Here is a 23,876-nt window from a genome sequence, read left to right on the forward strand (position 1 = left end):
GTGAAATAAGCCAGCACAGAAAGAAAAGCCCTGGATAGTTCTTCTCATGGGGGAATTTGAAGGGGAAAAGAAAAAGCCTAGTGAAATAGGGATCACTGAGGACAGGGAAGGTCAGGGCCAGAGGAGGAAGCAGAAAGGTGGATCAGCGCCATCAACACACACCGGATGCGTGCGTGGAGATACCACTGTGGGCCGGGTGCACGCCTGTGATGGCTGTCATCCCAGCGGCTTGGGAGGCTGAGGCTGGAGGATCCAAGGTGGAGGCTGGCCTCAGCAACTTAGTGAGGCCCTAAGCAACTCAGCCAGACCCTGACTCTAAATAAGATATAAAATAGGGCTGGGGATGGGGCTCAGGGGTTCAATCCCCAGTAACAAAAGAGAAAAGAAAAGAAACATCACAGTGAATCCTATTGATTGGTAATTAGTAGTAATTATAATGATTTTTTAAAAGTTGGCAAGAGGACCCAGGAGAGGGACTGAGCACGTGAGGCCCCCTGTCAAGCCCTCTTTCCCTTTCTTTTCTCTCTCTCTCTTTTTTTTTTTAAGTTAGGATGTGATTAATAGTAAACTACGAAGGGACCATGAATGGAATTTTAGTTGTGCACGAGACTGGCCTCCAACCTGTAATCCTCCTGCCTCAGCCTCCCAGGCCGCTAGGATAACAGGCATGGGCCAGTGCGCTCGGTCAGGATCTGGTTTGAAAGACTTTCCCCTTCGGGTTATTTAACAAGTAATCATAAACTCAAAATCTGTGGCGTGTTACATGAATCCAAGTCACACAGAACCAGCGGTGCCCGGCAAGAGTGGAACTGAAGTTGAGCTTTTAGGAAAAGCGTCGAGTCTGCTGCCTTCTTTCCCGTCCCCAGACCCTCCCTGCCTTGCCTCTGGGTGTCTTGGGCTTGGTGGTCAGAACCGTTCTTGAGCAAGGTCATGCCAGCGTCCATCCTGGCTGGGCACCCTTCCCCCGCGGGCCTGGTAGGTCCTGCTCTGTCTCTCTGGGAAGCCCCTGCTGCCCAGCGTCCCCGCACACACCCAGAGTCCCCTCACTGCTGGGTCACTTCCCTCTGTCCACCCTCCACATCAGCCACCTGCTGCTTCCCAGGCTGTTGGCCCGAGTCCTCTGTGGTGGTCAGAGCCGCCTCCCTGAGTGGACAGTCTGCTGCACCCAGCAGGCCGGCTGGGCCTGTCCCTGTCCTGGCTGTTCACTGTCGGGAAAGGTCAGAAGAATGGACAGAAAGAGCAGAGACGCTGGAAAGCCATCCGGTCACCGCGGTAGCGTCTGGCTGAACTGGGGCTGCATCCCCTCGGCACACAGGCCACCCATCAGGCAGAATCTGGCTGCGGGGCTCTGGGGGTCCCGCCCACCGAGCTCAGCTGCTCCTTGGGCGGCTGGGAAGGTCCAGGCAGCCGGCAGTGCGTGCCCAGCCAGCTGAGCTTCCCGTCCCTTCCCCAAGGACCAGAGCAGTGGCAGGTGCTTCTGACTAATGCTGCCCAGTGGCCTTGGGGGCGGGGACTGACGGAGACACGGAGAGGGTCGCAGCAACAACGAAGCTCCTTGGTTCAGGCTCTCGGGACTTTGCTTTCCCCCTGCCCAAGGGTAGGTGGGATGGTCAGTGCATTTGCTGGCACAGAACTCTCTAGACGCTTGCCTTTGTTACCAAGAAAGCTTTGTGGAGCTGGGTGCAGTGGCGCCCACCTGTCATGCCAGCAGCTCGGGGGGCTGAGGCAGGAGGATCACAAGGTAGAGGCCAGCCTCAGCCACTTTGCAAGGCCCTGAGCAACTTAGTGAGAGCCTGTCTATAAGTAAAAAAAAAAAGGGCTGGGGGTGTGGCTCAGGGGTTAAGGGCCCCTGGGCTCAATCCCCAGTGCCCCCCTGCACCCCCCAAAAAAGAAAGAGCCCTCTTTGGGGGAACAGGCAGGGGGCGGTCTGCTCCTGCGCCTGCTCCAGCGCCGGGCTTTCCGCTCCCTCAGGTGGCCATGAACATCCTGAACAGCGGGCGCTTCAGCATGGGCAGCGTGGTGGCCGGCATCCTCAAGAAGCTGATAGGTAGGTGAGCCCGGGGGGCCCATGGTGCCGTCTCGCCCCTGCTGGCCCCGCCCTGGCCCAGGAGGCTCCGCGTGTCCCCTGGAGCAGGCCAAGGCCAGCTCGAGGTCAGCATCTGGCTTTGGCTCAGACCAGAGGCTCTCTCTGGGCCCAGAGGTGCCCTTCCCATTCAGCGTCCCCCGTGTTCCTTACCTGGAGTTCCTGGGGGAGTGGGCGGGCTTCCTGTCGGAGCAGAAGGGGCGCTGCTGTGACCGTCCCTGGTCCCTGCCTGTGGCCGACGCACAGGGAGCTGTGGGTCAGGCTGGGCGTCCAGGCCCCTCGCCCTGGCCCTGCCTCCCTCTCTTCTGTTAGATCCCAGAAGCTTCCGTGCCTCCTCCACGCCAGCGTGACTGGCAGGGAGGGCACCTGGGGGCGGGGCCGCAGAGCCCTGGGGTGTTCCTCCCTCCGCCTGACAGGCGAGGAAACCGAGGCCCGGAGAGGGCCGGGGATCTGCCCGAGACCGTGCCGCTGGCCCTGGCCCTGACCCTAGCCTGTCCACCCGAGCGTGAGCTTCGTCTCCCTTTGCCGCGCTGCTCACAGGCCTCCGCTGTCCCATCTGGAAACCTCCAGCACGAGCTTCAGGGGACTCGTGGTCAGCCTGCCCCCAAAAGGAGGCAGGATCTCCGATGATCCCGCAGCCCAGGAACCCGGGGCTTTGGGGCTCGTCCTGGGGCGTGGCGGAGGATGGGCCACACCGCCCATCAATGGATGGAAGCATTGATCAGTGTTGCTTTTGTTTGGTTTCCTGAGATAAGGCCTCGCTGAGGCTGAGGCTGAGGCTGGCCTCAGACCTGCCATCCTCCTGCCTCAGCCTCCTGAGTCTCTGGGATCACGGGCGTGCGCCCCTGTGCCTGGTTCAGGGAAGCCTCAGAACAGGCCTGGGGAGGTGGTGCCTGGCTAGAAGCTGAGGTGTCCCTGGTCACAGCCCCGGCCCCAGGTCCAGAGCCAGGTTCTCTTTTGCTTTGGTCAGGAGCGTCTGTGGTGACCGCGGGCCCACACCACCTGAGGGGGTCACTTTGTGGCCCTGGCTTTGGGCTGGGCACCTTCTCCCCACCATCCACTTGCCTCCTCACGGCCACTCGGAGCAGGAAGCAGTGTTGGGGCACGGGGTGGCCCCGGCTCCCGGGGCGAACAGGGCCAGGACGCCACGCCTGACTAGGAACCCTGCCTCTGAGCACCCACACCTGCAGGCCCCAGAGGAGCAGGCATCGTGGCTCTGACCCAGATGCCGAAAGTGGGGGCTCTGACTTTGGGGGCATCTGGCCTCAGCAGTCTTCACTTTTTTGGGGTGCTTAACCTGAGCCCCCTCCCCAGCCCTTTTTCTATTTTATTTAGAGACAGGGTCTCGCTGAGTGGCTCGGTGCCTCGCTGAGTGGCTGAGGCTGGCCTCCACCTTGCCATCCTCCTGCCTCAGCCTTCTGAGCTGCTGGGATGACAGGCATAGGCAACCACGCTCAGCAGTAGATGTGATTCTTACAGTTCCTGCTGGGTATGGGAAGGGTACCGGCGGTGGCCTTTGGAAATCATTCTCGGGTAATCAGGAATGTTCTGGTTCTTTTTAACAACTCTGCTCTTCTCCAGAATTGACCGCGGAGTACGCCTGCACGCGGAAGCAGTTCAACAAGAACCTCAGTGAATTTGGGTTGATTCAGGTACCAGAGGCCAAGATCTCTCCCTGGGGATGTAAACGTGTGTGTCCGTCCTGGTGCATTGTGTGCAGGGATTTTGGAAGGAGGTCGACTAAGGCTTTATTTGACAGAAGTCCCTTTGATGAAGACAGCTAGGTTTGGTTCTCTGGGACAGCCAGGCTTCTGACTTAACGGCCTTCTGTCCTGGTTGGTGGATTTGGGTCCTAGCACGTGCAGATTCCCTTTTGTCTGTGTGGGTACCAGGGATTGACCCCAGGGCCCTTCACCCCTGAGTCACACCCCCCAGCCCTTTTTCTGTTTTATTTAGAGACAGGGTCTTGCTGAGTTGCCTAGGGCCTCGCTAAGTTGTTGAAGCTGGCCTCCACCTTGTGATCCTCCTGCCTCAGCCTCCTGAGCTGCTGGGATGACAGGCGTGCACCACTGCACCTGGTTCCGATCGCTCCTTGACTTGTTTTTTTCCTGAACGTTCCAGGAAAAGTTCGCACTGATGGCTCAGAAGGCTTACGTCATGGAAAGCATGACCTACCTCACCGCAGGAATGCTCGACCAACCAGAGTCTCCCGACTGTTCCATCGAGGCCGCCATGGTGAAGGTAACGCCGTCACAGCCGGAGAGCCAGGTGTCACCCTGGGGGCTGCTGAAGACAAGTTCCTCCACTGCAGCCCTTGGACCCCCGGGGTCGCCTTGCCCTCTCCTTAGTCCACAGCTCAGCTTGTCCTTGACCGGTGTCTGTGGTGCACCCTGCGCAGAGCTCTCCGGGGGACATGGGGTGGCCCTCGGGTGCCGCTGGGAGAAGCCCGAGGAACAGGGTCCAGCCAGGCACTGGGAGACGCTGCCTCTCTGGTGGGCTGTGGCCACGGGGGAAATATGGACATCATAATGTCACGTCCGTGTGCAGCAGGGCTTTCCTGAAAAGGCGTCTATCCCTGAGCTCCCGGCCTTCTTGGTGATCAGAATGTCCTTTCTAGAATGTTCCATGAGGTAGATCCCAGCGTTTCATGATGCCTTTGTGGGGGGCGTGTCATTTTTACCGTGATAAACAAGAAGGCGGCAGGCTGGGCATTGGCTCGGGGAGAGCCTCCCAGCATGTCCAGGTCCTGGCCTCTGGAGTTACGTGAGCTCTTGAGAAGACATGCCGAGAGACCCGACAGCTTCAGAGAAGGGCGCACCCCGGGGCGACGGTGGCCGGAAGGTCGGGGATGCGTACGGGTTGCAGCGAGTCTCGTCCAGGGTGGCTGCGTGCAGGGTGCCGTTGCTTCTGTTCAGCATCTCGCCCTGGGCCTCTCAGCAGGGCCGTGGACGCTGACGCCTGTGGGCTGACCCTCTTCAGGTGCTAGCTAGCTACCGCAGCGTTCTGCTCCTGGCTTGCTCGCAGGGGACACAAAAATACATCACGGTCATGCAGGGCTGGGCGTCCAGGCCTGATTTTTACAGAAGGGAGTCGCGGGCAAAGGGGGCCACGCAGGAGTGGGTCACACTTCCTGGAGAAGGTGGAATCCTAGGTGGACCTTTTTTTGGTGGGGTGGGTACTGGACATTGAACCCTGGGGTGCTTAACCACTGGGCCACCTCCCCAGCCATTTTTATATTTTTACATAGAGACAGGGTCTCGCTGAGTTGCTGAGGCTGGCCTCCACCTTGCGATCCTCCTGCCTCAGCCTCCCGAGCTGCTGGGATGACAGGCGTGTGTCACCACACCTGGCCCTTATGGGTCTTCAAGCACAGGAGTCGACCCAGGTGGGGGAGGGGTGAGAGGCCAAGGAGGGAGCTGGTCAGTGTGTTCCAGGACTTGCCTGTGGTCTTGCCTGTGGTCACCTCGTGAGTTCTTTCAGGGCCCAGTTTCATCCTCAAGTCCCAGTTCTTCAAACAGCCTCCCAGCCCCTTCCAGCCCGCAGTGCCGGGCTCAGGTCCTTTTGGAAGGGACTGGGCCCTGACCCCCCGCGCTGACTCCGCCCTGGTCTGTGGCAGGTGTTCAGCTCGGAGAGCGCCTGGCAGTGCGTCAGCGAGGCGCTGCAGATCCTGGGAGGCTCGGGCTACATGAAGGACTACCCCTACGAGCGCATGCTGCGCGACGCCCGCATCCTCCTCATCTTCGAGGTGAGCCGCCCCAGGGACCCCTGCCTATGGCCCGTCCTCCCCTCCCTGTTTTTTTGGACCTGGGAAGTGCTGCAGAGGGCCCAGCGGTGGCACATGTGGCCCAGGACGGGCTGTGTCCTCCATGGAACCCGCCCAGCCCTGTACGGACCTCAACCATCGGCAGAGGGTGGAGGCTGGGGAGGCTGAGCGGCCCCCCAGGTCCTGCCCCTGAGCCCGGTGTCTCCTGGGAACTCTCTGTGGGCCTTTGCCAAGCTGCGTGGCATGGCCGGGCATCTTGGGGGAGACCTGGCTGCAGTCCCACCTCGGCTCTGCCCTCTGGTCCTGGTTTCCTTCTCCGTAAACGGAGGCAGGTCAGCAGGGCGTCTCTGGGCCTCCCGGCCCTGACTTCTCCAATTGCTCCCCTCCATGAGTTCACCAGCCCAAAGGGTCAGCTTGGCCAGTGTGGGCCAGGCAGAGACGGGCGAGGGCCGCAGCCACGACCTTGGGCCTTGGGCCGCCCCGGGAGGGTGCTGAGGTACGGGGCCCCGGCGTGTCCCCGAGGCAGCGGGGCCTCAGAAGCAGGTAGAGAAGGGCAGCTGGGCCAAGAAACAGGGCGCTGGAAGGTTCCAGGCCCAGACAGGACCTCGAAGGTGAGCCCCTAGTGGGGTGGGGGGAGGTCTCTGGGAGCAGCAGCCGTGCCTCCCACGGTGGCCTGGCTCCCGTCACCTCTGGCCTTGGGAAGGGGGTTGGACGCAGGGGGTGCAGGGCCAAGACAGGAAAGGAACCGCTAGCAGGTCACAGGGACCTTGGGCGCCATCAGCAGCCGTGGAGAGGGAGGGACGGTTCTGGGAGGTTCTTCTGGAGCGGGTGAGACCCGAGGCCTGTGTCCCGCACAGAGGTGGCGCCAGCAGGTGGCAGCTTCCCTGGGGGCTCGGGCCGCACTCCAGGCCAGTGTCTTGCCCTTGGCACCCAGGGAAAGCCCGAGTCCATCTGCCAAGGAGCCTGGGGCTCGGGGGACGGGGCGCCCCCTGGGAGGTGGGCACGGGGGCGCAGGATCCCCAAAGGCCACGCTGGCTGGTCCCTCCCCGAGCGCCCTGCTCCCCGAGTGCCCCGCTCCCAGGGCTTCTGAGGCGAGGCCTCTGCCGTGTGGGCGCCGTGCCTGGCCAGCCGGGCCACCACAGGCGGGCTGCTGACCCCACACTGCCGGCCACAGGGAACCAACGAGATCCTGCGGATGTTCATCGCCCTGACGGGCATGCAGCACGCCGGCCGCATCCTGACTGCGAGGATCCAGTAGGTGACGTTCCCACCGTGGCTCCCAGGGCCCCCTCGGCCGCCAGAGAGCAGAGCCAAGGGCTGCGGGGCCTGGGACCGGGCGGGTGCGGCTCGCAGGGCCCCAGCTTGTCCTCATGGGCTTGGTGTCCCTGAGGCCAGCAGGAGCCACTTCCCCGCTCCGCCCTGCCCTCGGCCCAGGGCTGCAGCTTAGGTCCCTCTGAAGCCCAGGTCCAGGCTGCCAATGGCGCCCGCAGACCCCTCAGGGTGCAGCCCGCCTGTCCTGCTGGGGTGGGTGGGGTGCGTCGCTGGCCGCAGGCACCGGCGTGGGGCCTCAAGTCCTGGGCGTGGACTCTCGGCAGCGAACTGAAACGGGGCAACGTGAGCACCATCGTGGAGACCGTGGGCCGGAGGCTCCGGGACTCTCTGAGGCGCACGGTGGACCTGGGGCTGACGGGCGACCTCGGAGCCGTACACCCCAGCCTGGGGGTGAGTGCGCTCAGGGCCCAGGAGAGGGTCACTCCCGGGCTCCGGGCTCCTCAGGGTGGTACCTGGGTCCCTCATGCCGCTGGATCGGGAGCAGGCCCAGCGGGAGAGGTGCTGAGCGCGCCTGTCCCGCGGCCGCAGGAGAGCGCCAGCAAGCTCGAGGAGAACGTGTATTACTTCGGCCGCACCGTGGAGACCTTGCTGCTCCGCTTTGGGAAGGTAGGCGGGCCCTGCTGGCCAGGGGCGTGGCGGCCCTGGGACCTGCCAGCAGCCAGGGACTGTGCCTGGGACGGAAGCCCTGGTCACTCTGGGTGGGGCAGTCGGCTGGTCTGCAGGTCCTCCAGCACCGCCGAGGGACAGAGGCTCCCTGGGAGGAGGGGCAGGCGAGGCAGCCGCCGGGGCCTGGGTCCAGGGCCGGCCCGGTGCCCTTGCTCCTGAGGGCACCCAGCCTGGGACCTGCCCAGGACAGATGGCCAGGGCGTGGCTCGGGAGGGGCTGGGCAGGCAGGCTGGCTCCACTTGAGACTGTCCCCAGAGCATGGTGGAGGAGCAGCTGGCCATGAAGCGGGTGGCCAACGTCCTCATCAACCTGTACGGCATGACGGCCGTGCTGTCCCGCGCCAGCCGTGCCATCCGCATCGGACTCCGGAACCACGACCACGAGGTGAGCCCGCCAGCCCGCACGGGGCGCCAGCTGCACAGGTCCCAGAGCCCAGCCTGGGGACAGACGCGTGTGGGCCCGGCCAGAATGAGAGGCGAGGCTGACCTGAGCGCCAGGCCTTCTGACCTGCTGACCCCTAACGGAACCAGCAGCTGGGGACGTCCTGGGAGACAGGCCCGGGCGGGCCAGGGGCGCGGTGTCTGGTGGGGTCCCTGACGCACAGAGGTGCCACCCAGGAAGCTGTACGGGTCACCACACTGTGGCCTCAGGAGGGTCCTTGCTGCTCGGGGACCAGGCCCCCAGCCTTCAGCCTGAGGGAGGAGAGGCGGGTGAGTGACAGGTGTCGGGCACAGTCCAGGGCGCAGAGCACCGCAGGGCTGCTGTCCCCTCACAGAAGAGGACAGTCTCAGGCTAAGCTGCCCATTTTAAGGGACAGTGTCTTGGGGTCAGGGCTACTGCACAGCTGCTGCGCCAGGGCTTTGGACCTCAGCCCAGCCGCCCAGTTGGGCCACAGGCTGGGGTCCTGGGAGGTCAGAGGTCGACTCCAGGACCCTGAGCAGCCGCCTCTCCGACCTGGTTCCCACAGGTCCTCCTGGCCAACATGTTCTGCACGGAGGCCTACGTCCAGAACCTCTTCAGCCTGTCCCAGCTGGACAAGCGTAAGTGGGGGGAGGCGGGAGCAGCCCCTGCGCACGGGGCGCCCGCCCAGGGGGAGGTCTGCACGCACGAGCTGCAGAGCCTGCCAGGCTGGGCCCTGCCGGCGTCCACCCAGGGAAGGCCACTGAGAGAGGACGTCATACCCGACTTGGGAAATGGTGTGCAGCCTGCCCCTCCCCCCGAGAGCCAGCAGACGTGTGCGGTTGTGGGCACCGTCCCAGGCCAGCCCGCAAGAGCGGAGCCCGTGGCGCCTGCCGCTCAGTTTGCCCCACGTGCTCGTCCTCCTGGGCGCGACGCGGGTCCCCTTCCCACCCTGACGGCCCGCAGGCCGAGGCTCTGGATCAGCGGTGGCTGCTGGTGCAGACAAAGCCATCGCCAGGGGGAGTGGCATGTGTGCCCAGCGTCCTGGTGCTGGGCTGGTCCCGGCACACCGCAGGGACCACGTGCTGGATGAAGTGGTTTCTCCGCCATTTGGTCTACCAAGTGGGCCCTTGTCCCCACTCCCAGCCCCTCACCACCTGGGGCGTTTTAGTGACGAGGACAAACCCTCTTTAGTTGGGACTGAGGCCTGTCCTTCCCCAGTGGCCACCTTGAGGACACACCCCGGCCCTGTCGTGGGGTCACAGGGCAGGAAGGTCACCCACACCCTCTCCCCCCAGACGCTCCAGAAAACCTCGACGAGCACGTTAAGAAAGTGTCCAGGCAGATCCTGGAGAAGCGCGCCTACCTCTGCGCCCACCCCCTGGAGAGGACGTGCTGATCCTAGACCGGGTCCCCAGGCCGCCAGCTTCCTCCGCCCTGCCGCGCCCCAGCTGCCTCTGACCTCAGGCCCTGCGTCCAGGGACATGGGGCTTCTGAACAGGGACAGGCCGGGCGGGAGCTGCGTCAGGGAGCTCGTGGGAGTCAGGCAGGGCAGCTCGCTCGCTGCGTCCTTGTCACCCAAACTCGGGGCACAGTGCCCTCCCAGCTCACGTCAGGGACGCTCAACAGGAGTGTGAGATGCCGCGGTCCCTGTCCCTCTGGCCTCGCCGTGCTGCTCACGTTCGTCCGCAGAGCCGGCCTTTAGGGGTCCAGCGTGCTCCCGAGAACCTCCTGGTGGCCTCCGTCCTCACCACGGAGAAGGGGCCCTGAGCACAGAGGTCAGCGTCCTGGCCCAGCCCTGGTCCTGGATCCTCCTTGGCGGGCCCAGCGTGCGCTTGTCCCTGCTGGGGTCTTGGCAAGGAAGGCTTGCGCTTCTGAAGACAGGGCAGGACAGCAGGCTCGGTGCCCCTCCAGCCTGCTTCCTGCAGGACGCCGAGTCCCAGCGCCTCGTCTGCGGGCCTTCAGCTCCTGGCAGCCCTGGTGACTTGGGGCTCTGAGAAGCCCATTGTGGAGGCAGCCCTGGGAGGGGCGCCGGGCATTCTGCTGTGAGGGCAGGAGTGGCCACAGGAAGCCGGATGGCTGAGGGGGACGGGCTCAGTGACCACTGCGCCAGTTTGGGTGACACACATTCTAAAGGGGAACATCGATAAGTATGGTGATTTGGGAAATGACTTTCCCGTGGAACCTAAAGTTCTTTTTTTTGGTGGGGGGATGACCAGGGATGGAACCCAGGGCTGCTTAGCCACTGAGTCACACCCCCAGCCCTTTTTATATTTTATTTAGAGACAGGGTCTCGCTGAGTTGCTTAGGACCTTGATAAGTGGCCAAGGCTGGCCTCCACCTTTTGATCCTCCTGCCTCAGCCTCCCGAGCTGCTGAGATGACAAGTGTGCACCACTGCCTGCCTGAAACCTAAGCTTTATTTATTTTTTGGTTTTGGGGGTTTTTTCCCAGCTAGTAATCAGTGATGGCAAAGGGACAGGAGGCCACACAGCGTTCCTCTGAACACGAGAAGCTGGGGGAGGCCATGAGACCCCACCCTGATTCTAGGCCCTTTAAGACTCCCGCGGGCTCCAGTTCTTCATGTCACCGGCTTAGCCCCCAGGCCACGTCCCCCTTTCCCGTCAGAGTCTGAGCGTTCTTAAGCATGAGGCGGTGGAGGAGAGGGGGGTCCAGCCCGCATTTCTCAGCCTCCTTTTTTACCAATGGAGCCCAGGGAGCCCCGGCTGGGGAGGCTGGTGGAGGAGCCCCTGGGACACGCCTGGCATTGCTGGGCTCAGTCTCCTCCCAGTCTCAGGAGGCCCAGGGCGTGTCGGGAGGGAAGAGCGAAGCGCAGCCCGTGGAGAAGGGACCTTCCTCCTTTCACGGAGCTGTTGGCCTTGCGAGCTAGTTTCTGGTCTCGCTTCTGGAAGGTGTGTCTGGCCAGCTGGTTGCTGGGTACCCTTCTCTCTCTGCGAACCAACAAATCTGGGTTGATAGACCTTTCGATGATGGCGGAGCCGCTCTTCTGAGACGGGACCTGGGGGAGGGCGGAGGCGACCTGGGCTTCCTCGCCCGTCCCCACAGACAGGGCGTTGGGGGTCCGGCGGCCCTTAGACCTGCCTCGCGAGCCCCCGTTTCATGGCCGAGGACCCAGGCCCAGCGCGGGGAAGGGATGTACCTCGTGGCGGCTGGCGTCCCACGGGCTAGACTCCACAGCTCCGGGGTCCCAGCCCAGGACACGGCCCGAGGCCTTTCTGAACCGGGACTTCCAGCCTGGGGACTGGACGGACACAGACAGTCAAATGGCAGCGCCAAAGACGCAGCGCGGACCAGCGCTCCTGCCCGCCGGCCTGGACAGGCCTCCCGCCTACCTGGGACGGGCCTGGGCGCCGCGGGCGCGGGCGGGCCGAGGAAGGGCGGCGGCCTCTTGTACAGCTCGAAGTCCAGGTGGCGCCGGTCCCAGCTCCACCTCTCCCGGTCCAGCACCGGACGTGGCACCCGGTCGAACGCCGGGCTCTCCCGCCACACCTAGGCCAGGGGACAAGCAAGGTCAGAGGGACGCGGTCCCTGCGCAGAGCCCCAGGCCTGCGCCTGCCCACGCACTTCCCCGAGCTCTCCGATGGGCGGCAGCATGAAGTCCCGGCGGTGGCTGGTGACGCTGCTCTGGAGCCCTGTCACTTGGAACCCCGTGGCCGTGAGCCAGGCCTGGCGCGACCTCCGCTGGGCCTCCTTCTGCGCCTCCTCTGAGTCCCGAGGCTCCACCGTGGCCGAGAGGTGACTCTGCGAGTACGTGAACCTCCTTCCTGGCTCCTGGGAGTGAGAGAGACGCACAGGTGGCACCTGGTGGCCACGAGGGCCCCGTGGGTCCTGGCAGCGGTGGGGGGCACGCTGACGGGTCCTGGTGTCCCGCTGTGGCCCCCTGAGGACCGAGACCCTTCTCCACCCGGAGCCGTGCTGAGGCTGAGCCCAGCCCCCGTCCCAGGCGACAGCGGCCTCCCTAGGGAGCGAGTCGGGGAATCGGCCGGCCGCCACCGCCCCACCGGGGCCACACCTTGGCCATCTCTCGGTACAGCTCCTTCTTGGCCAGCAGGGCGGAGTTGAGGGCCTGCGTGCTGTAGTTGTGGACGCCCTTGTCCGCGGGGACTGCGATTCTGATCATCCTCGCCCTGGAGACGGGCTTCCTGGCCACCTGGAAGGCCTCCTTGATGTTTTTCTGAAGGAAGAAATGGCCCACGCCCGCTGCCACCCGGCGCCGGCGACACGCACCTGGTAGGCAGGCTCGCGATTCATCCACAGGCCGACTGTGACTCTAACCCGTCACTGTCTGCGCTGGACTCCCACGGGCCCCAAGCTCGCGACACGCCCAAGGTCACCAGGTGGAACGTGCCATCGAGCTGGCAGTAAAGAGACAAGGGCGTGGCTGGGGTGGTCAGGAGGGATGCTGTCACCGTGAGGGTGGGGACATTGCCACCCGGAGCAGCAAGGGCCACGTGCCTGGGAGCGGGGCTGTGTCCTGTCCAGCGGCTGCGCAGGACCCGGCCTGGAAACAGCCATGAGCCGAGGTGGACTGAGCACAGGGCCCTCCACCCCCAGCACCGCGAGGAAGAGCAAGGAAAGGAGGACAGCACTCCAAGTGGTCCTGGTCATGGGCTCACCTCCCCTTTGCCCAGTGACCTTTGGCAAAGTGACCATCTTGGCTTTTAAGGGTTTTTTTGTTTTTGTTTTTTTGGTGTGGCTCACAACAGTGACCTAGAGCCCCGTGGCTGGACCTTGGAGTCAGGAACAGTGGGAGTCAGTCAGGGGAAGGGCTGGATCTGCGCTTCAGAGGAGCGGTCACCCCAGGAAGCCCGATGGCTGGCATCCACAGTCAGGGCCGGGCGAGGGTCCCGGGGTGAGGGATCTGTCAGGCCACTGAGCATGTTCCAGAAGAACGTGCCGAAGAGCCACACGGGCCGGAGCCCGTGGTGCGCTGCGTGGGGTTTCAGTCGGCTCACCCCTTCACCCCCTGGCTTTCCTAGGTGTCTTGAAGGGACGCGGGCTGAGTCGGCTTTGTCATCCCTGGAAGTAGAGATGCGCGTCTCCTTCCAGACCCTGGCGCTGGGCGATTGCCACAGGGAAGCAGATCTTTCTGTGCTGTCTCCTCCTGGCTTAGAGTTCAAATTTTGACCAAAAGAGTTGTTTGTGGAGGGGAAGAAAGTAGTGATCAACAGTCACCCCAGGTGCCTGGGATTCTCCACGCAGGGGCTGATGGCAGCAGAGGATCTGAGCTCACAGCCAAAGTGACCAGAGGCTTGAGAGGTGCATAAGTGAACAGCCAAAGCCAAGTCGCTAGAGCAACTTAAGGTTCAATGTGACAATCATTCTTGAAAGAGAGAAGGTACTAGCAATGGGAAGCAGACGGGACACACTAAAGAAGAAAGAGTGGTTATAAAAGTACTTAACAGCCAGCTTGGGAGGCTGAGGCAGGAGGATCACAGGTTGGAGGCCAGCCTCAGCAATGGTGAGGCACTAAGCAACTCAGCGAGACCCTGTCTCTAAATAAAACACAAAAAAGGGCTGGGGATGTGGATCAGTGGTTGAGTGCCCCTGAGTTCAGTCCCTGGTTCCCAAAAATTAAAAATAAAAGTACTCAGTGCAAATGGATGAAATATGCCAGGGAAAGACTCACTACAGAATGAGATAATGAACTGAAAAGTCAATTTTGGGGGATGATGGTCCCAGAAAGCAGCCCTGGATTGAAAAAATAAAAAAGACATCTAGACGTTGAAGATAGAAGTGGTGATATTCAAATAACAAGTCCCAAAAGGAGGGGCAAATGGGAATAGGGGAATTCCAGAAATAATGAGCATCAGGGAATCATGGAAATTTCCAAGCCCAGAAACATCAGCAGTAGTGAGATTTAAGAAACCAGGTATGAAGACAAATCCTCCAAACTCCAGAAACAGCGGGCTGCCTGTTCAAGGAAGAAGTGTCACTGTGACGTCAGGTTCCCCAAAACAGCAGCGCTGCAGACAGACACAGCTTCAGTCTCCACTTTGACATCCAGGCAGACCGCCATTTAATTGTGAGGGCGCATGCACGGGCTCAGAGCCCCAGGTGCTTTACACGGACCTTTCCTTGAACATATTCTAGAAGCAAATCAGAACTAGAGTAAGAAAATCCAGGAAGACTCAGAGCTGACAAGTAATGGCATCCAGTATCCTAGCAAAGTTTTCTCCGCAGAAAAGGACGAGGAAAAATTAATAAAGGTTCATCAACAACCAACCTAAACTAAGCCCTATTTTGCATTTTATTTAGAGACTGGGTCTCACCGAGTTCCTTAGGGCCTCACTTTTGCTGAGGCTGGTTTTGAATTTGCAATCCTCCTGCCTCAGCCTCCCAAGCCACTGGGATGACAGGCATGTGCCTCTGCACGCAGCCAAAAGGAAAATATTTTTAAAGCAACCAGGAAAAGGCATGTCATCCATGCTTATATGAAAGGCCAGCAAGTATAAATAAAGAGGGCGGAAATGACGGAGAGAGGCTCTTTAAGTTCCAGAATCTGTTTAGATTCCCAGAGGGAGGGAGTGTAGGAGGAAGACAAAAGCTGGGTGCAATGGTGCAAACCTATCATCCCAGTGGCTCTGGAGGCTGAGGCAGGAGGATTGCAAGTTTGAGGCCAGCCTGAGACCCTGTCTTAATAATAATTAAAAAAAAAAAAAGACTGAGGATGTAGCTCAGTGATAAAAGCAGCCCTGGGTTCAATCAGAGGTGGGGCCCAGAACAAGGTGGCACGGCCCTGGGGCATCAGCCTCAGAAGAAGCTAACACAGTTCTCCCAGGATCCGGTGGTTCCTGCAAACACACAAGTTGTCATAAGACTCATCCCTCCCTGCTCTGTGGCTTCCTGTCTTGCCATGTGATCCCTCCTCTTGCCTGGATTACCTCTGGGATGCCGTCTGCCATGTTGAGAGGCAGCTAAGGGGGCCCTGGGCAGACTAGTGAGGCCTTGGACTTTCCGCCTCCAAAATCAATCTAAATAAAACCTCTTTTCTTTCTATAATGCCCAGCCTCTGTTCTTTTGTTAGAGCAACAGAAAACAGATGAATACAGGTGACCTGATTTCAGAAGGTTACCAGATACAAGATTAATAAATACAAATCCATTCTATTTCTGTATTCCAGTGACAATGCAAAGATTTTTAAAATTCAACACATAACAGCATTAGTTTCTCGAAAGAGGGGTAAGACTTACATGCTGATAAGTACAGACATGGCTGAGGGAGAGAAGACCTAAGTCACAGCCAGGAACATTCCAGATGATCAATGGCCATCTGTTCTTCTCAAACAGATCTGTGGGTTTTATTTGGTTCCTATGAAATCCCCGTGGGACTTTTTATAGAAATTGGCAAGCCAATCCTAAAATTCATATGGAACCCAACAGACCTAAAGTCATCAAAACAGTTTTGAGAAAGAACAAGACTGGTTTGGGGACATTGTTGATTTACTTGTACTCAGTGAGTAGATTTTAATGCCTGTAACATCAATAAAAGTGGAAAAATAGAAAAGCTAAAATCGAGCTGTGTTTCAGTTATCTGTCACGAGCAGAAAATTGAAAGCCATTTGTAACAGGAATTCCTATGATAATAGAAATATCACTTTTTAAAAAACCTGGAACAGTTATTTCCAAGCGATGTCAACAAATTATTCAAGATAAGGAACTGTTAAGATTGTCAACTAACATAAAATTCTCTGCATCCACATTACTGTAAAACCTTCAAGATGTTTTGTTAAATAATATTAACAAAAAAGTATTGACCCAGCTGGGCGTGGTGACATATGCCTATAATCCCAGCAGCTGCGGAGGCTGAGGCAGGAGGATTGCAAGTTGGAGGCCAGCCTCAGCCACTTAGTGAGGCCCTGAGCAACTCAGTGAGACCCTGTCTCTAAATAAAACATAAACAAGGCTGGGGATGTGGCTCAGGGGTTAAGCACCCCTGGGTTCCATCCCTGGGACCAAAAAACAAACATACCAAAAAAAAAAAAAAAAACCACACACACATTGCTTCCAAACTTCTAGAAGACTTAGAAGAATGGAGACTGGAGGCAGAGAGTGGAGGTGGAGGGCTGGGGAGACCATTCCTCAAAATTTGGGGGGGGGTACCAGGGATTGAACTCAGATCACTGAGCCACCTCCCAGCTCTGTTTATATTTTGAGACAGGGTCTCACTGAGTTGCCTGGGGCCTCACTTTTGTTGAAGCTGGCCTCCAACTTGCGATCCTCCTTCCTCAGCCTCCCAAGCCGCTGGAACAATCATCGTCCGCCACCGCGCCTGGGCCTCAAATCTGATCATGCAAGTTACTTTTTTCCCTGTTTCTGGGGCAGCTGAAGAATGCCCTTAGCAGGTCACATAAAACATCACACGTGACGCCGAGGCAGGGCAGAGAAAGACGCCCTTCCCTCTCATCTCAACCAGGCGGTGCTGGGAGCCCAGACTCGCAGGGTGAGAGGAGGCCCACCTGGATGAGGCTGTCCTTCTGCTTGGTCCTCAGGAGCATGCTGCTCCGCCACTGCAGGTACTTCTCCTGGTGGGCGAGGACCTCCGAGTTGAGGGTAGAGGCCCGACTTCGGAATTCTTCAAGATTGGGGGCGGGCGGGGGGGACATGGTCAGCAGCTTCTGATCCATGAGGTCGTCTTGAGAAATGGGGAGGCCGAAGTCGAGGCTCAGGTCTCTGATCATGGCGGCGGAAGGCAGTAAGTCTCTGACAATCACCTCCCTGAGCCTGGTGCTGTGGTAGCAGATGGTGTAGATTCTGGAATGAAGGATGACCCCACTCAGCCCTGGGACCCTGACAGGCAGGTCTAGCCGTCCCTGTTTGGTGGTAGGAAAGGAAACTCTAGAGAGGCTGATGAGCAGATCACAAATGAAGGCTCAGGCCCAGGTGAGGGCGTCGGCCTCCTTCCTGGCTTTCTTCCCTCTTCCCTGGACCCCCAGGAGCTGAAGGGCTCCCGTGATCAGAAGCCTCTTCTTTGATTGGGGGTGTTGGGGTGTGGGTGTCCCCAGAATCCCCCGTGGAGACGCTGCAGGAAGGTCAGAGGGGACACGATCGGGTCGTGAGAGCCTCAACCCGGTCTGTGCCTGGCTCCCTGGGGGATCCGCTGGGGGCACCTGGAGGCAGGTGGTGTGGTGAGCAGGTGGCACTGGGGCCTGGCTGTGGGGACACATGTGCATCTGGGAGTGGAGTCTCTCTGCCTTCTGGTCCCCAGGGGAGCTGCTTCCCTGCACCACACTCTTCCTCCATGAGGTTCAGCCTCCCCTCAGGCCCGAGGAACGTAGCCGGCCGTCTGTGGACTGAGCCCTCTGCCACCGTGAGCCCCAAACCCACTCCTCCTCCTCTATGGTTGTTCTGTTTGGGTCTTTTGGTCACAGCAGCAAAAAAAAAAAAAGCTGAGTAAAAGCCACGGTCTTATCCATGGCCTTCAACCGCCCCCTGGGGCATCCCTGGCAAGCTGGCCAGTGGTGGATCTCAGCATCCCCCATGGGGAAAGGCAACACGTACAGAGCCTGACTTCTGAGCGAACCTCGAAGACTGAGCCGTCATCCCGATTTCTACAGCCCCCAAATCTCGTTTGCCAGGCACAGTGACTAACACCTGTCATCTTAGCAACTTGGGAGGCTGAGGCAGGAGGATTGCACGTCCTCACTGACCTCGAACTTGCCGAGGCTGGCCTCCAACTTGCGATCCTCCTGCCTCAGCCTCCCCAGCCACTGGTGAGACCCTCTGGCTGGCAGGCAGACGCCACCGCCACAGTAGGGTGAGAGATCTCTGTCTGCAAGAGTCAGAGTCGCCCCCTGGAGGCCTGGGACGCCCAGGGGAAGCAGAACCAGAGAGCAGACACTGGAAAGCTGGAAGAGACGGATCTTGGGCCACTGGCTTTCTGAGGAATGGGCTTGGAGGGCAGGACCGTGCCGGGGAAGAAACAGTGGCGCTCTCGTGTCGCCCGGGGTTCAGACCATCATTTCCCCGAAGCTCACTGGGAAATGGATTTTAACCAGCCACTGCCCTGTGGCTGCTCTTGTAGGATGCTTCCTGCAGGACAGAGGATCAGATGTAGCACGGAGGACCAGCCTCCATGACGCAGTCCGGGGCGAGTCTGCACCCTGGCTGAACTCCTTGGGCCAGCAGAGTGCAGAGGACTGTTACTTCCAGGGCCCAGTGTGGTGGTGCCTGCCAGTAATCCCAGCAGCTTGGGAGGCTGAGGTAGGAGGATCACAAGGTGGAGGCCAGCCTCAACAATTTAGCAAGATCCTAAGTAACTCGGCGACACCCTGTCTCTAAATAAAATATAAAAAGGTCTGGGGAGGTGGCTCAGGGGTTGAGCACCCCTGGGTTCAGTCCCTGGTACAAAATAAGGAATTTTTAAGAAAAAAGACTATGGTTTCCACCCGCCGCCCGCGGGGCCGCACCTGGACAGCGCCTGGAAGGTCTTGTGCGGCACAGCGTTGCGCAAGTAGAGCCCCGGGTGTCGCATGAGCAGCGACACGGGCTTGAAGAGGTGCACGTGGTAGAGGACGGTCTCCAGGTCGCCGTAGAGGCGGTGGCGGAAGAGCAGCCGCGAGTCATAGAGCACTTTGTAGCTCCCGAGCTGCAGCTGCGGGATCCTGCAAGAGAGGCGCGGGTGACGGGGACAGGCCGGCCCAGCGCCCGGCGCTTCCAGGTGCCACTGCCCTGAATCAAACAGGAAGAGAGCTTCCCTCACCGCCGTCAGCCCTGCGGAGTCCGGGGACGGAGCCCTGTGGTTACGGAGGACGTCACCAGGGGGCAGCACAGGGAAGGGACTCGGGAGTTGAATTCCAAGTCTCTAACTTCCAAGTTTATGGCTTAAAAGTATGGACGTGGGCCCGGCGTGGCGCAGGCCTGACATCCCAGCGTCTCGGGAGGCCGAGGCAGGAGGACCGCAAGGTGGAGGCCAGCCTCAGCCACTTAGAATTTTTTTTTAATCTATTTATCCCTTTGTTCATTCATCTTGCAATCCTGGGGGTTAAATCCTGGGCCTCGTGCGTGCTAGGCGAGGGCGCTCCACAGATCCACAGCCCCGGCCCTCTTATTTTATATGACACTTTGGTTTTGCTTGTTGGAAAACAAATGAAGAAAAGTGTCGTCAGCAAAAGCCATTTGATGGGGGTAAAAAACGCTTTCAAAATCCAGGACCTTGAAAGGCAATTATCAGTGAAGCTACTGACCAGCTGTTGCAGCTCGCGCCCCTGCCCACCAAACGCCTCACCAACCCGCCACCGTGCTCTGTGCTGGCGTTCCAATGTCACCTGGGCGATCGCTAAATATCGCTAACTGTCACGATCCTGTGTGATAGTTCTTTTTTTTTTTGGGGGGGGGTGCTTCACCCCTGAGCCACCTCCCCAGACCTTTTTATATTTTATTTAGAGACAGGGTCTCGCTGAGTTGCTCAGGGCCTCACTAAGTGGCTGAGTCTGGCCTCCAATTTGTGATCCTCCTGCCTCAGCCTCCCAAGCTGCTGGGATGACAGGCATGCGCCACCACACCCAGCCCAGAATTGGATATTTAAATGGTCTCTACAGTGTCCCTACCTGAGTGCTCTGGAGGCCACCAGGGAAGTCCCTCCAGATAATCAAGTATATCTTCCTTGGGCTGAGCTGACTCCTAGCCCAGAACACTCTGCCCCTGGTTCAGGAGTCTGAGGACAGGACCCATTTTTCTGGACCATCCTGTCTTCTACATACCCTCCAACTCTTCCCCTCCACCAAAGGCAGCCAATTCTGCCTGTTCTCCCTCATCAGTGCCTGACAGTGAACCCTGACAGAGACTGAATCAACGTCCCCCTCTCTGAATCGAGGACACAGAACCTGGCCAGGGCTTTTTTTTTTTTTTAACCTGGGATTGAACCCAGGGGCCCTCGACCACTGAGCCACCTCCCCAGCTCTATTTTGTATTTTATTTAGAGTCAGGGTCTTAATGAGTTGCTTAGGGCCTCGCTTAGTGAGGCCCTGGCCTCCACCTTGTGATTCTCCTGCCTCAGCCTCCAGAGCTGCTGGGATGACAGGTTGTGACACCACACCTGGACCCAGTCCTTTTTTATATTTGATTTTGAGCCAGGGTCTTCTTAAGTTGCTTAAGACCTCACTAAGTAGTTGAGGCTGGCCTCCACTTTGTGATCCTCCTGCCTCAGCCTCCAGATCTGCTGAAATTACAGGCGTGTGCACCCCTGAGCCCAGCCGTCCTGGGCTCTGAAAGAACTCTCTGCTCCTCCCACGTCCACCCCGTGGCTTTCCCTGAAACTGCAGAACACACCACCTACCGGCTCTGGTGGCTCTCCCACAGCTTCCTCAAGCCCCGGTCTGCCAAGCCTTCCAGAACAAAGAGGTGGATCTTCCCGTCCAGCAGGTGGAAGCCGGTGAGGACGTCCAGGTGCTCCTGCTGCTGGATCTTCACCCGCATCTTGAAGGCGGACAGGATCTGCTGCACGTTCCTGGTGGGGTAGGCGTCCAGCTCCAGGGCCAGGGCGTTGGTGCAGGTGATGTCCCTGAGCAGCCCGTGCAGGAGGAACAGCTCCTTGGAGTCCAACACAAAAACGATGCGGCCGAAGCGAGAGCCGGCGAGGCCCGCGTCCTGGGCCCTGGCCCAGCTGCCCAGCGGCACCGCCACGTCCACCCGCAGCTTGAGCAAGGAGTTGGCTTCCAGGTAGTTGCCGGGGGGCAGGGGGCTGTGCTGGAGCAGGTCGGTGGTGGCCGCGCGGAGCCGGGTGGCCCTCCGGCCCCCGCTGCCCGGGCAGGGCGACGCGCACTGGGACTCGCAGCACTGGATGGGGACGGCCAGCTGCAAGTACGTGTGGCCCAGGAGGAGGTCTGCGAAGCTGACCCGAGCCACGCCGTGCGGGTCCCAGGTCTTGTTCTGGGACTCGAAGGGGTTGTGCTCCGTCTCTCGGGGAGAGATGAAGGACTGGAGGTTCACGTGGGCGTCCAGGGGGTCCTCCCCGAACAGGGCGGGCTTCCGGGAGGACTCGTCTGACTTGCGGTCCCTGTCGTGGACTTCCACCACCATGGGGGGGCCCTCCAGGTATTCCCGCAGCTCGCTGGGCTGCATGGCCCCCAGGAAGATGACATTGACGTCCTCAAAATAAACGTGGGTCCCGTGGGGACGCTCCTCGGTCCTGTGGACGGGTGTCTTGTGGAACCGGTACCTGCAGTACACCGGGGTGCACAACCTCTGCAACGGAACAGAGCCGACAGCAGGTCACAAGCACAGGGACTTCACGCTGCCTCCAGGAGAGGCAGCCTCCCAGCATGGGGTGCTCTCCTCCCAGGCCTATGCTCTCTGCCTGCAGCCCGGGAGCCTGAGTCCCTTCTGCCACTAAATATCCACAAGCTAACCCACTGGACTCTGCGGCCCACTGTCCATGAAAGCACCAAGATGGCGGCTGGCACCAGGAAGGACTCAGTAGGTATCCTTCATTTTTTTTTAACCCTCCCAAACTGGCCATGAAGGCCCAGCACAGGTCTTTGTATGCACACGTATTTTTTTTCATTTTTGGTACCAGGAATTGACCCCAGGGGTGCTTAACCACTGAGCCCCATCCCCAGCCCTTTTTATATTTTATTTAAAGACAGGGTTTTGCTGAGTTGCTTCAGGCCTCCATACATTGCTGAGGCTGGCCTCCAACTCGCCAACCTCCTGCCTCAGCCTCCCAAGCGGCTGGAATGACAAGCATGCACCACTGCACCCAGTATTATTTCTACCTCTCATCCCAAGGCTGGGCACAAGTGATGGAAATAAGTGGAGTTTTAGGAAAGGGAATCCCACTGGGGTGTGGCTCAGTGATAAAGTGCTGGGTTCAATCCCCCAGCACTACAGAAAAAGAAAAAAAAAAAAAGAAAGAAATTGAAAATGTCTAGAAGAGGAAATCCCCATTTTCCAGACAGGGGTCTGAAGAGTTGGCAGTCTGAGAGAGTGGGAAGAAAGATGCAGGAGGAGGAGGGCCAGGTTGAGGGGGTAATGTGTGCTTCGAGGTTGGTACCAAGACGGTATGATCAAAAGCTAAGCCTGCGGCCAGAAGTCACACACTAGGTGTACTACCATCCGACCTATACTGAAGCTCGGGATTTATCCAAACAGTCTTGGATCGGCGCTGCTCCCAGGTACCTGGTAGAGATTGACAAATATCTATGGAGAAATTAATTTTCAACCTAAGCCTCAAAAAATAGTCACCATACTACTGTGATACATGCACCCCCACATTTAGAGCAGCACAATTCACAACAGCCAAACTATGGCACCAACCTGGGTGACCACCAGTGGAGGAATGGATAAGGGAAATGTGGCACATATGCACAGGGGAGTTTCACTCCACCATAAAGAAAGACGGAATCGTGGACTTGGCAGGAAAATGGATGGAACTTGAGAACATCACGTTAAGTGAAATAAGCCAAGCTCAGAAAGTCAAGGGTCACATGTGGCCTCTATTATGTGGAGGCTAGAGAGAGAGAAGGAAAAGAAAGGTGGATCTCCTACAAACCAAAAGGACATCAGTGGAGGAAAGAGACCAAGAGGGAGGGAGGAGGCGGGAAGTGCTGGGGAGTGACCTCTGCCAGACTGTATTGTCACTTTGTGAATCTGGGCACATGAGAATATGTGACAACAAACTCGTCCTTATGTATGACTCCAATGCACCAATTTAAAAATGTGGGGGAAAATCAAGCAAAATCAAGCACCATATGTAAAAAATAAATATAGCTTTTAATTTTGTGAGCCTTAAACCAAACTGGGAAATAACTTAAAGTCAACTTAAAAATACTTTCACAATATCTTCCAAGTTTAGCCAACACTGTGAAGAGCTCCAATAAATCTCAAATTTACATGTTTTTCATTTCTGAAATTAAAAAAAAGAATTCTCACTATGAAAATTCTATTCAATATGAGATCACGGTAAACCAAACGCATAAGGAAGAAGGTACTGGTGGAAAAAATCAGGTGCACAAAGGCATATTAGAACGATCAGACATATAAAATGAGACTGTTTGATGTGTTAAAGAAAATAAAAGACTATCATCAAGGGAAAGCTATGTGTTCCTATTTATTAGCAATAGTGTAAAACAGCAGTTTTTAAATTGCCATTAAAAATATAAAAAAGGAAGAAATCAAATGGAAAGAACTCTAAGAGCCGGGGTTGGGCCTCAGTGGCAAAGTACTCGCCTAACACGCATGAGGCCCTGGGTTCCATCCTTAGTACCACATAAAAATAAATAAATAAAATAAAGGCATTGTGTCCATCCACAACTAAAAATATTTTAAAAACACAATTACAGAAAACACTGCAGAGATGTGAAAGAAGATTGAAATAGAGATCGATACCATGAACGTACATCATGAGCCTAAATATACAGTCTAAAATATAAACCTTCTACAAGAAACCATACAGAATATCCTCATGAACTTGGGGTAGAAAAAGATTCGACAGAACACAAAGCACTAATGATAACAGGGAAAGTTGATAAGACACTCTGCATCAAAGGTACTACTGCCAGCTCGGTGGTGCACACCTGTCATCCCCCTGGCTCGGGAGGCTGAGGCAGGAGGCTCGCAAGTTCAAAACCAGCCTCAGTAGTAGTGAGGCCCTAAGCAACTCAGTGAGACCCTGT

At 58.3% G+C, this 23,876-nt stretch overlaps 3 protein-coding genes across 4 annotated transcripts in view; 2 read left to right on the top strand and 1 right to left on the bottom strand.

Moving 5' to 3' along the window:
* ACAD9 (acyl-CoA dehydrogenase family member 9) overlaps positions 1-9,668 on the top strand; it is a 28,419-nt gene extending 18,751 nt beyond the window's left edge. The window contains exons 9-18 of one of the 2 annotated variants that reach the window (XM_079122111.1): positions 1,972-2,047; positions 3,665-3,735; positions 4,205-4,324; positions 5,700-5,828; positions 7,021-7,100; positions 7,442-7,568; positions 7,707-7,784; positions 8,100-8,228; positions 8,812-8,884; positions 9,542-9,668. In XM_079122111.1, the coding sequence (XP_078978237.1) occupies positions 1,972-2,047; positions 3,665-3,735; positions 4,205-4,324; positions 5,700-5,828; positions 7,021-7,100; positions 7,442-7,568; positions 7,707-7,784; positions 8,100-8,228; positions 8,812-8,884; positions 9,542-9,642 (984 nt within the window). In that variant the 3' untranslated portion in view covers positions 9,643-9,668. The remainder of the gene's footprint in view (positions 1-1,971; positions 2,048-3,664; positions 3,736-4,204; positions 4,325-5,699; positions 5,829-7,020; positions 7,101-7,441; positions 7,569-7,706; positions 7,785-8,099; positions 8,229-8,811; positions 8,885-9,541) is intronic. The other variant, XM_079122112.1, reaches the window with a different exon arrangement.
* The window catches only part of GP9 (glycoprotein IX platelet), a 156,981-nt gene that overhangs the window by 60,916 nt on the left and 72,189 nt on the right, over positions 1-23,876 (top strand). The window lies entirely within an intron of this gene.
* Positions 11,019-23,876, bottom strand: part of CFAP92 (cilia and flagella associated protein 92 (putative)) — a gene marked incomplete at its 3' end in the record, with an annotated part of 38,480 nt that continues 25,622 nt past the window's right edge. The window contains exons 9-15 of the mRNA XM_079122477.1: positions 20,540-21,447; positions 18,672-18,866; positions 16,722-17,016; positions 12,276-12,437; positions 11,828-12,034; positions 11,307-11,752; positions 11,019-11,193 (exon numbers count right to left, since the gene is read on the bottom strand). Of these exons, the coding sequence (XP_078978603.1) occupies positions 11,019-11,193; positions 11,307-11,752; positions 11,828-12,034; positions 12,276-12,437; positions 16,722-17,016; positions 18,672-18,866; positions 20,540-21,447 (2,388 nt within the window). The remainder of the gene's footprint in view (positions 11,194-11,306; positions 11,753-11,827; positions 12,035-12,275; positions 12,438-16,721; positions 17,017-18,671; positions 18,867-20,539; positions 21,448-23,876) is intronic.

Source organism: Sciurus vulgaris (assembly GCF_902686455.1).
Source record: "Sciurus vulgaris genome assembly, chromosome: 19".
In the NCBI taxonomy this organism is placed as follows: Eukaryota; Metazoa; Chordata; class Mammalia; order Rodentia; family Sciuridae; genus Sciurus; species Sciurus vulgaris.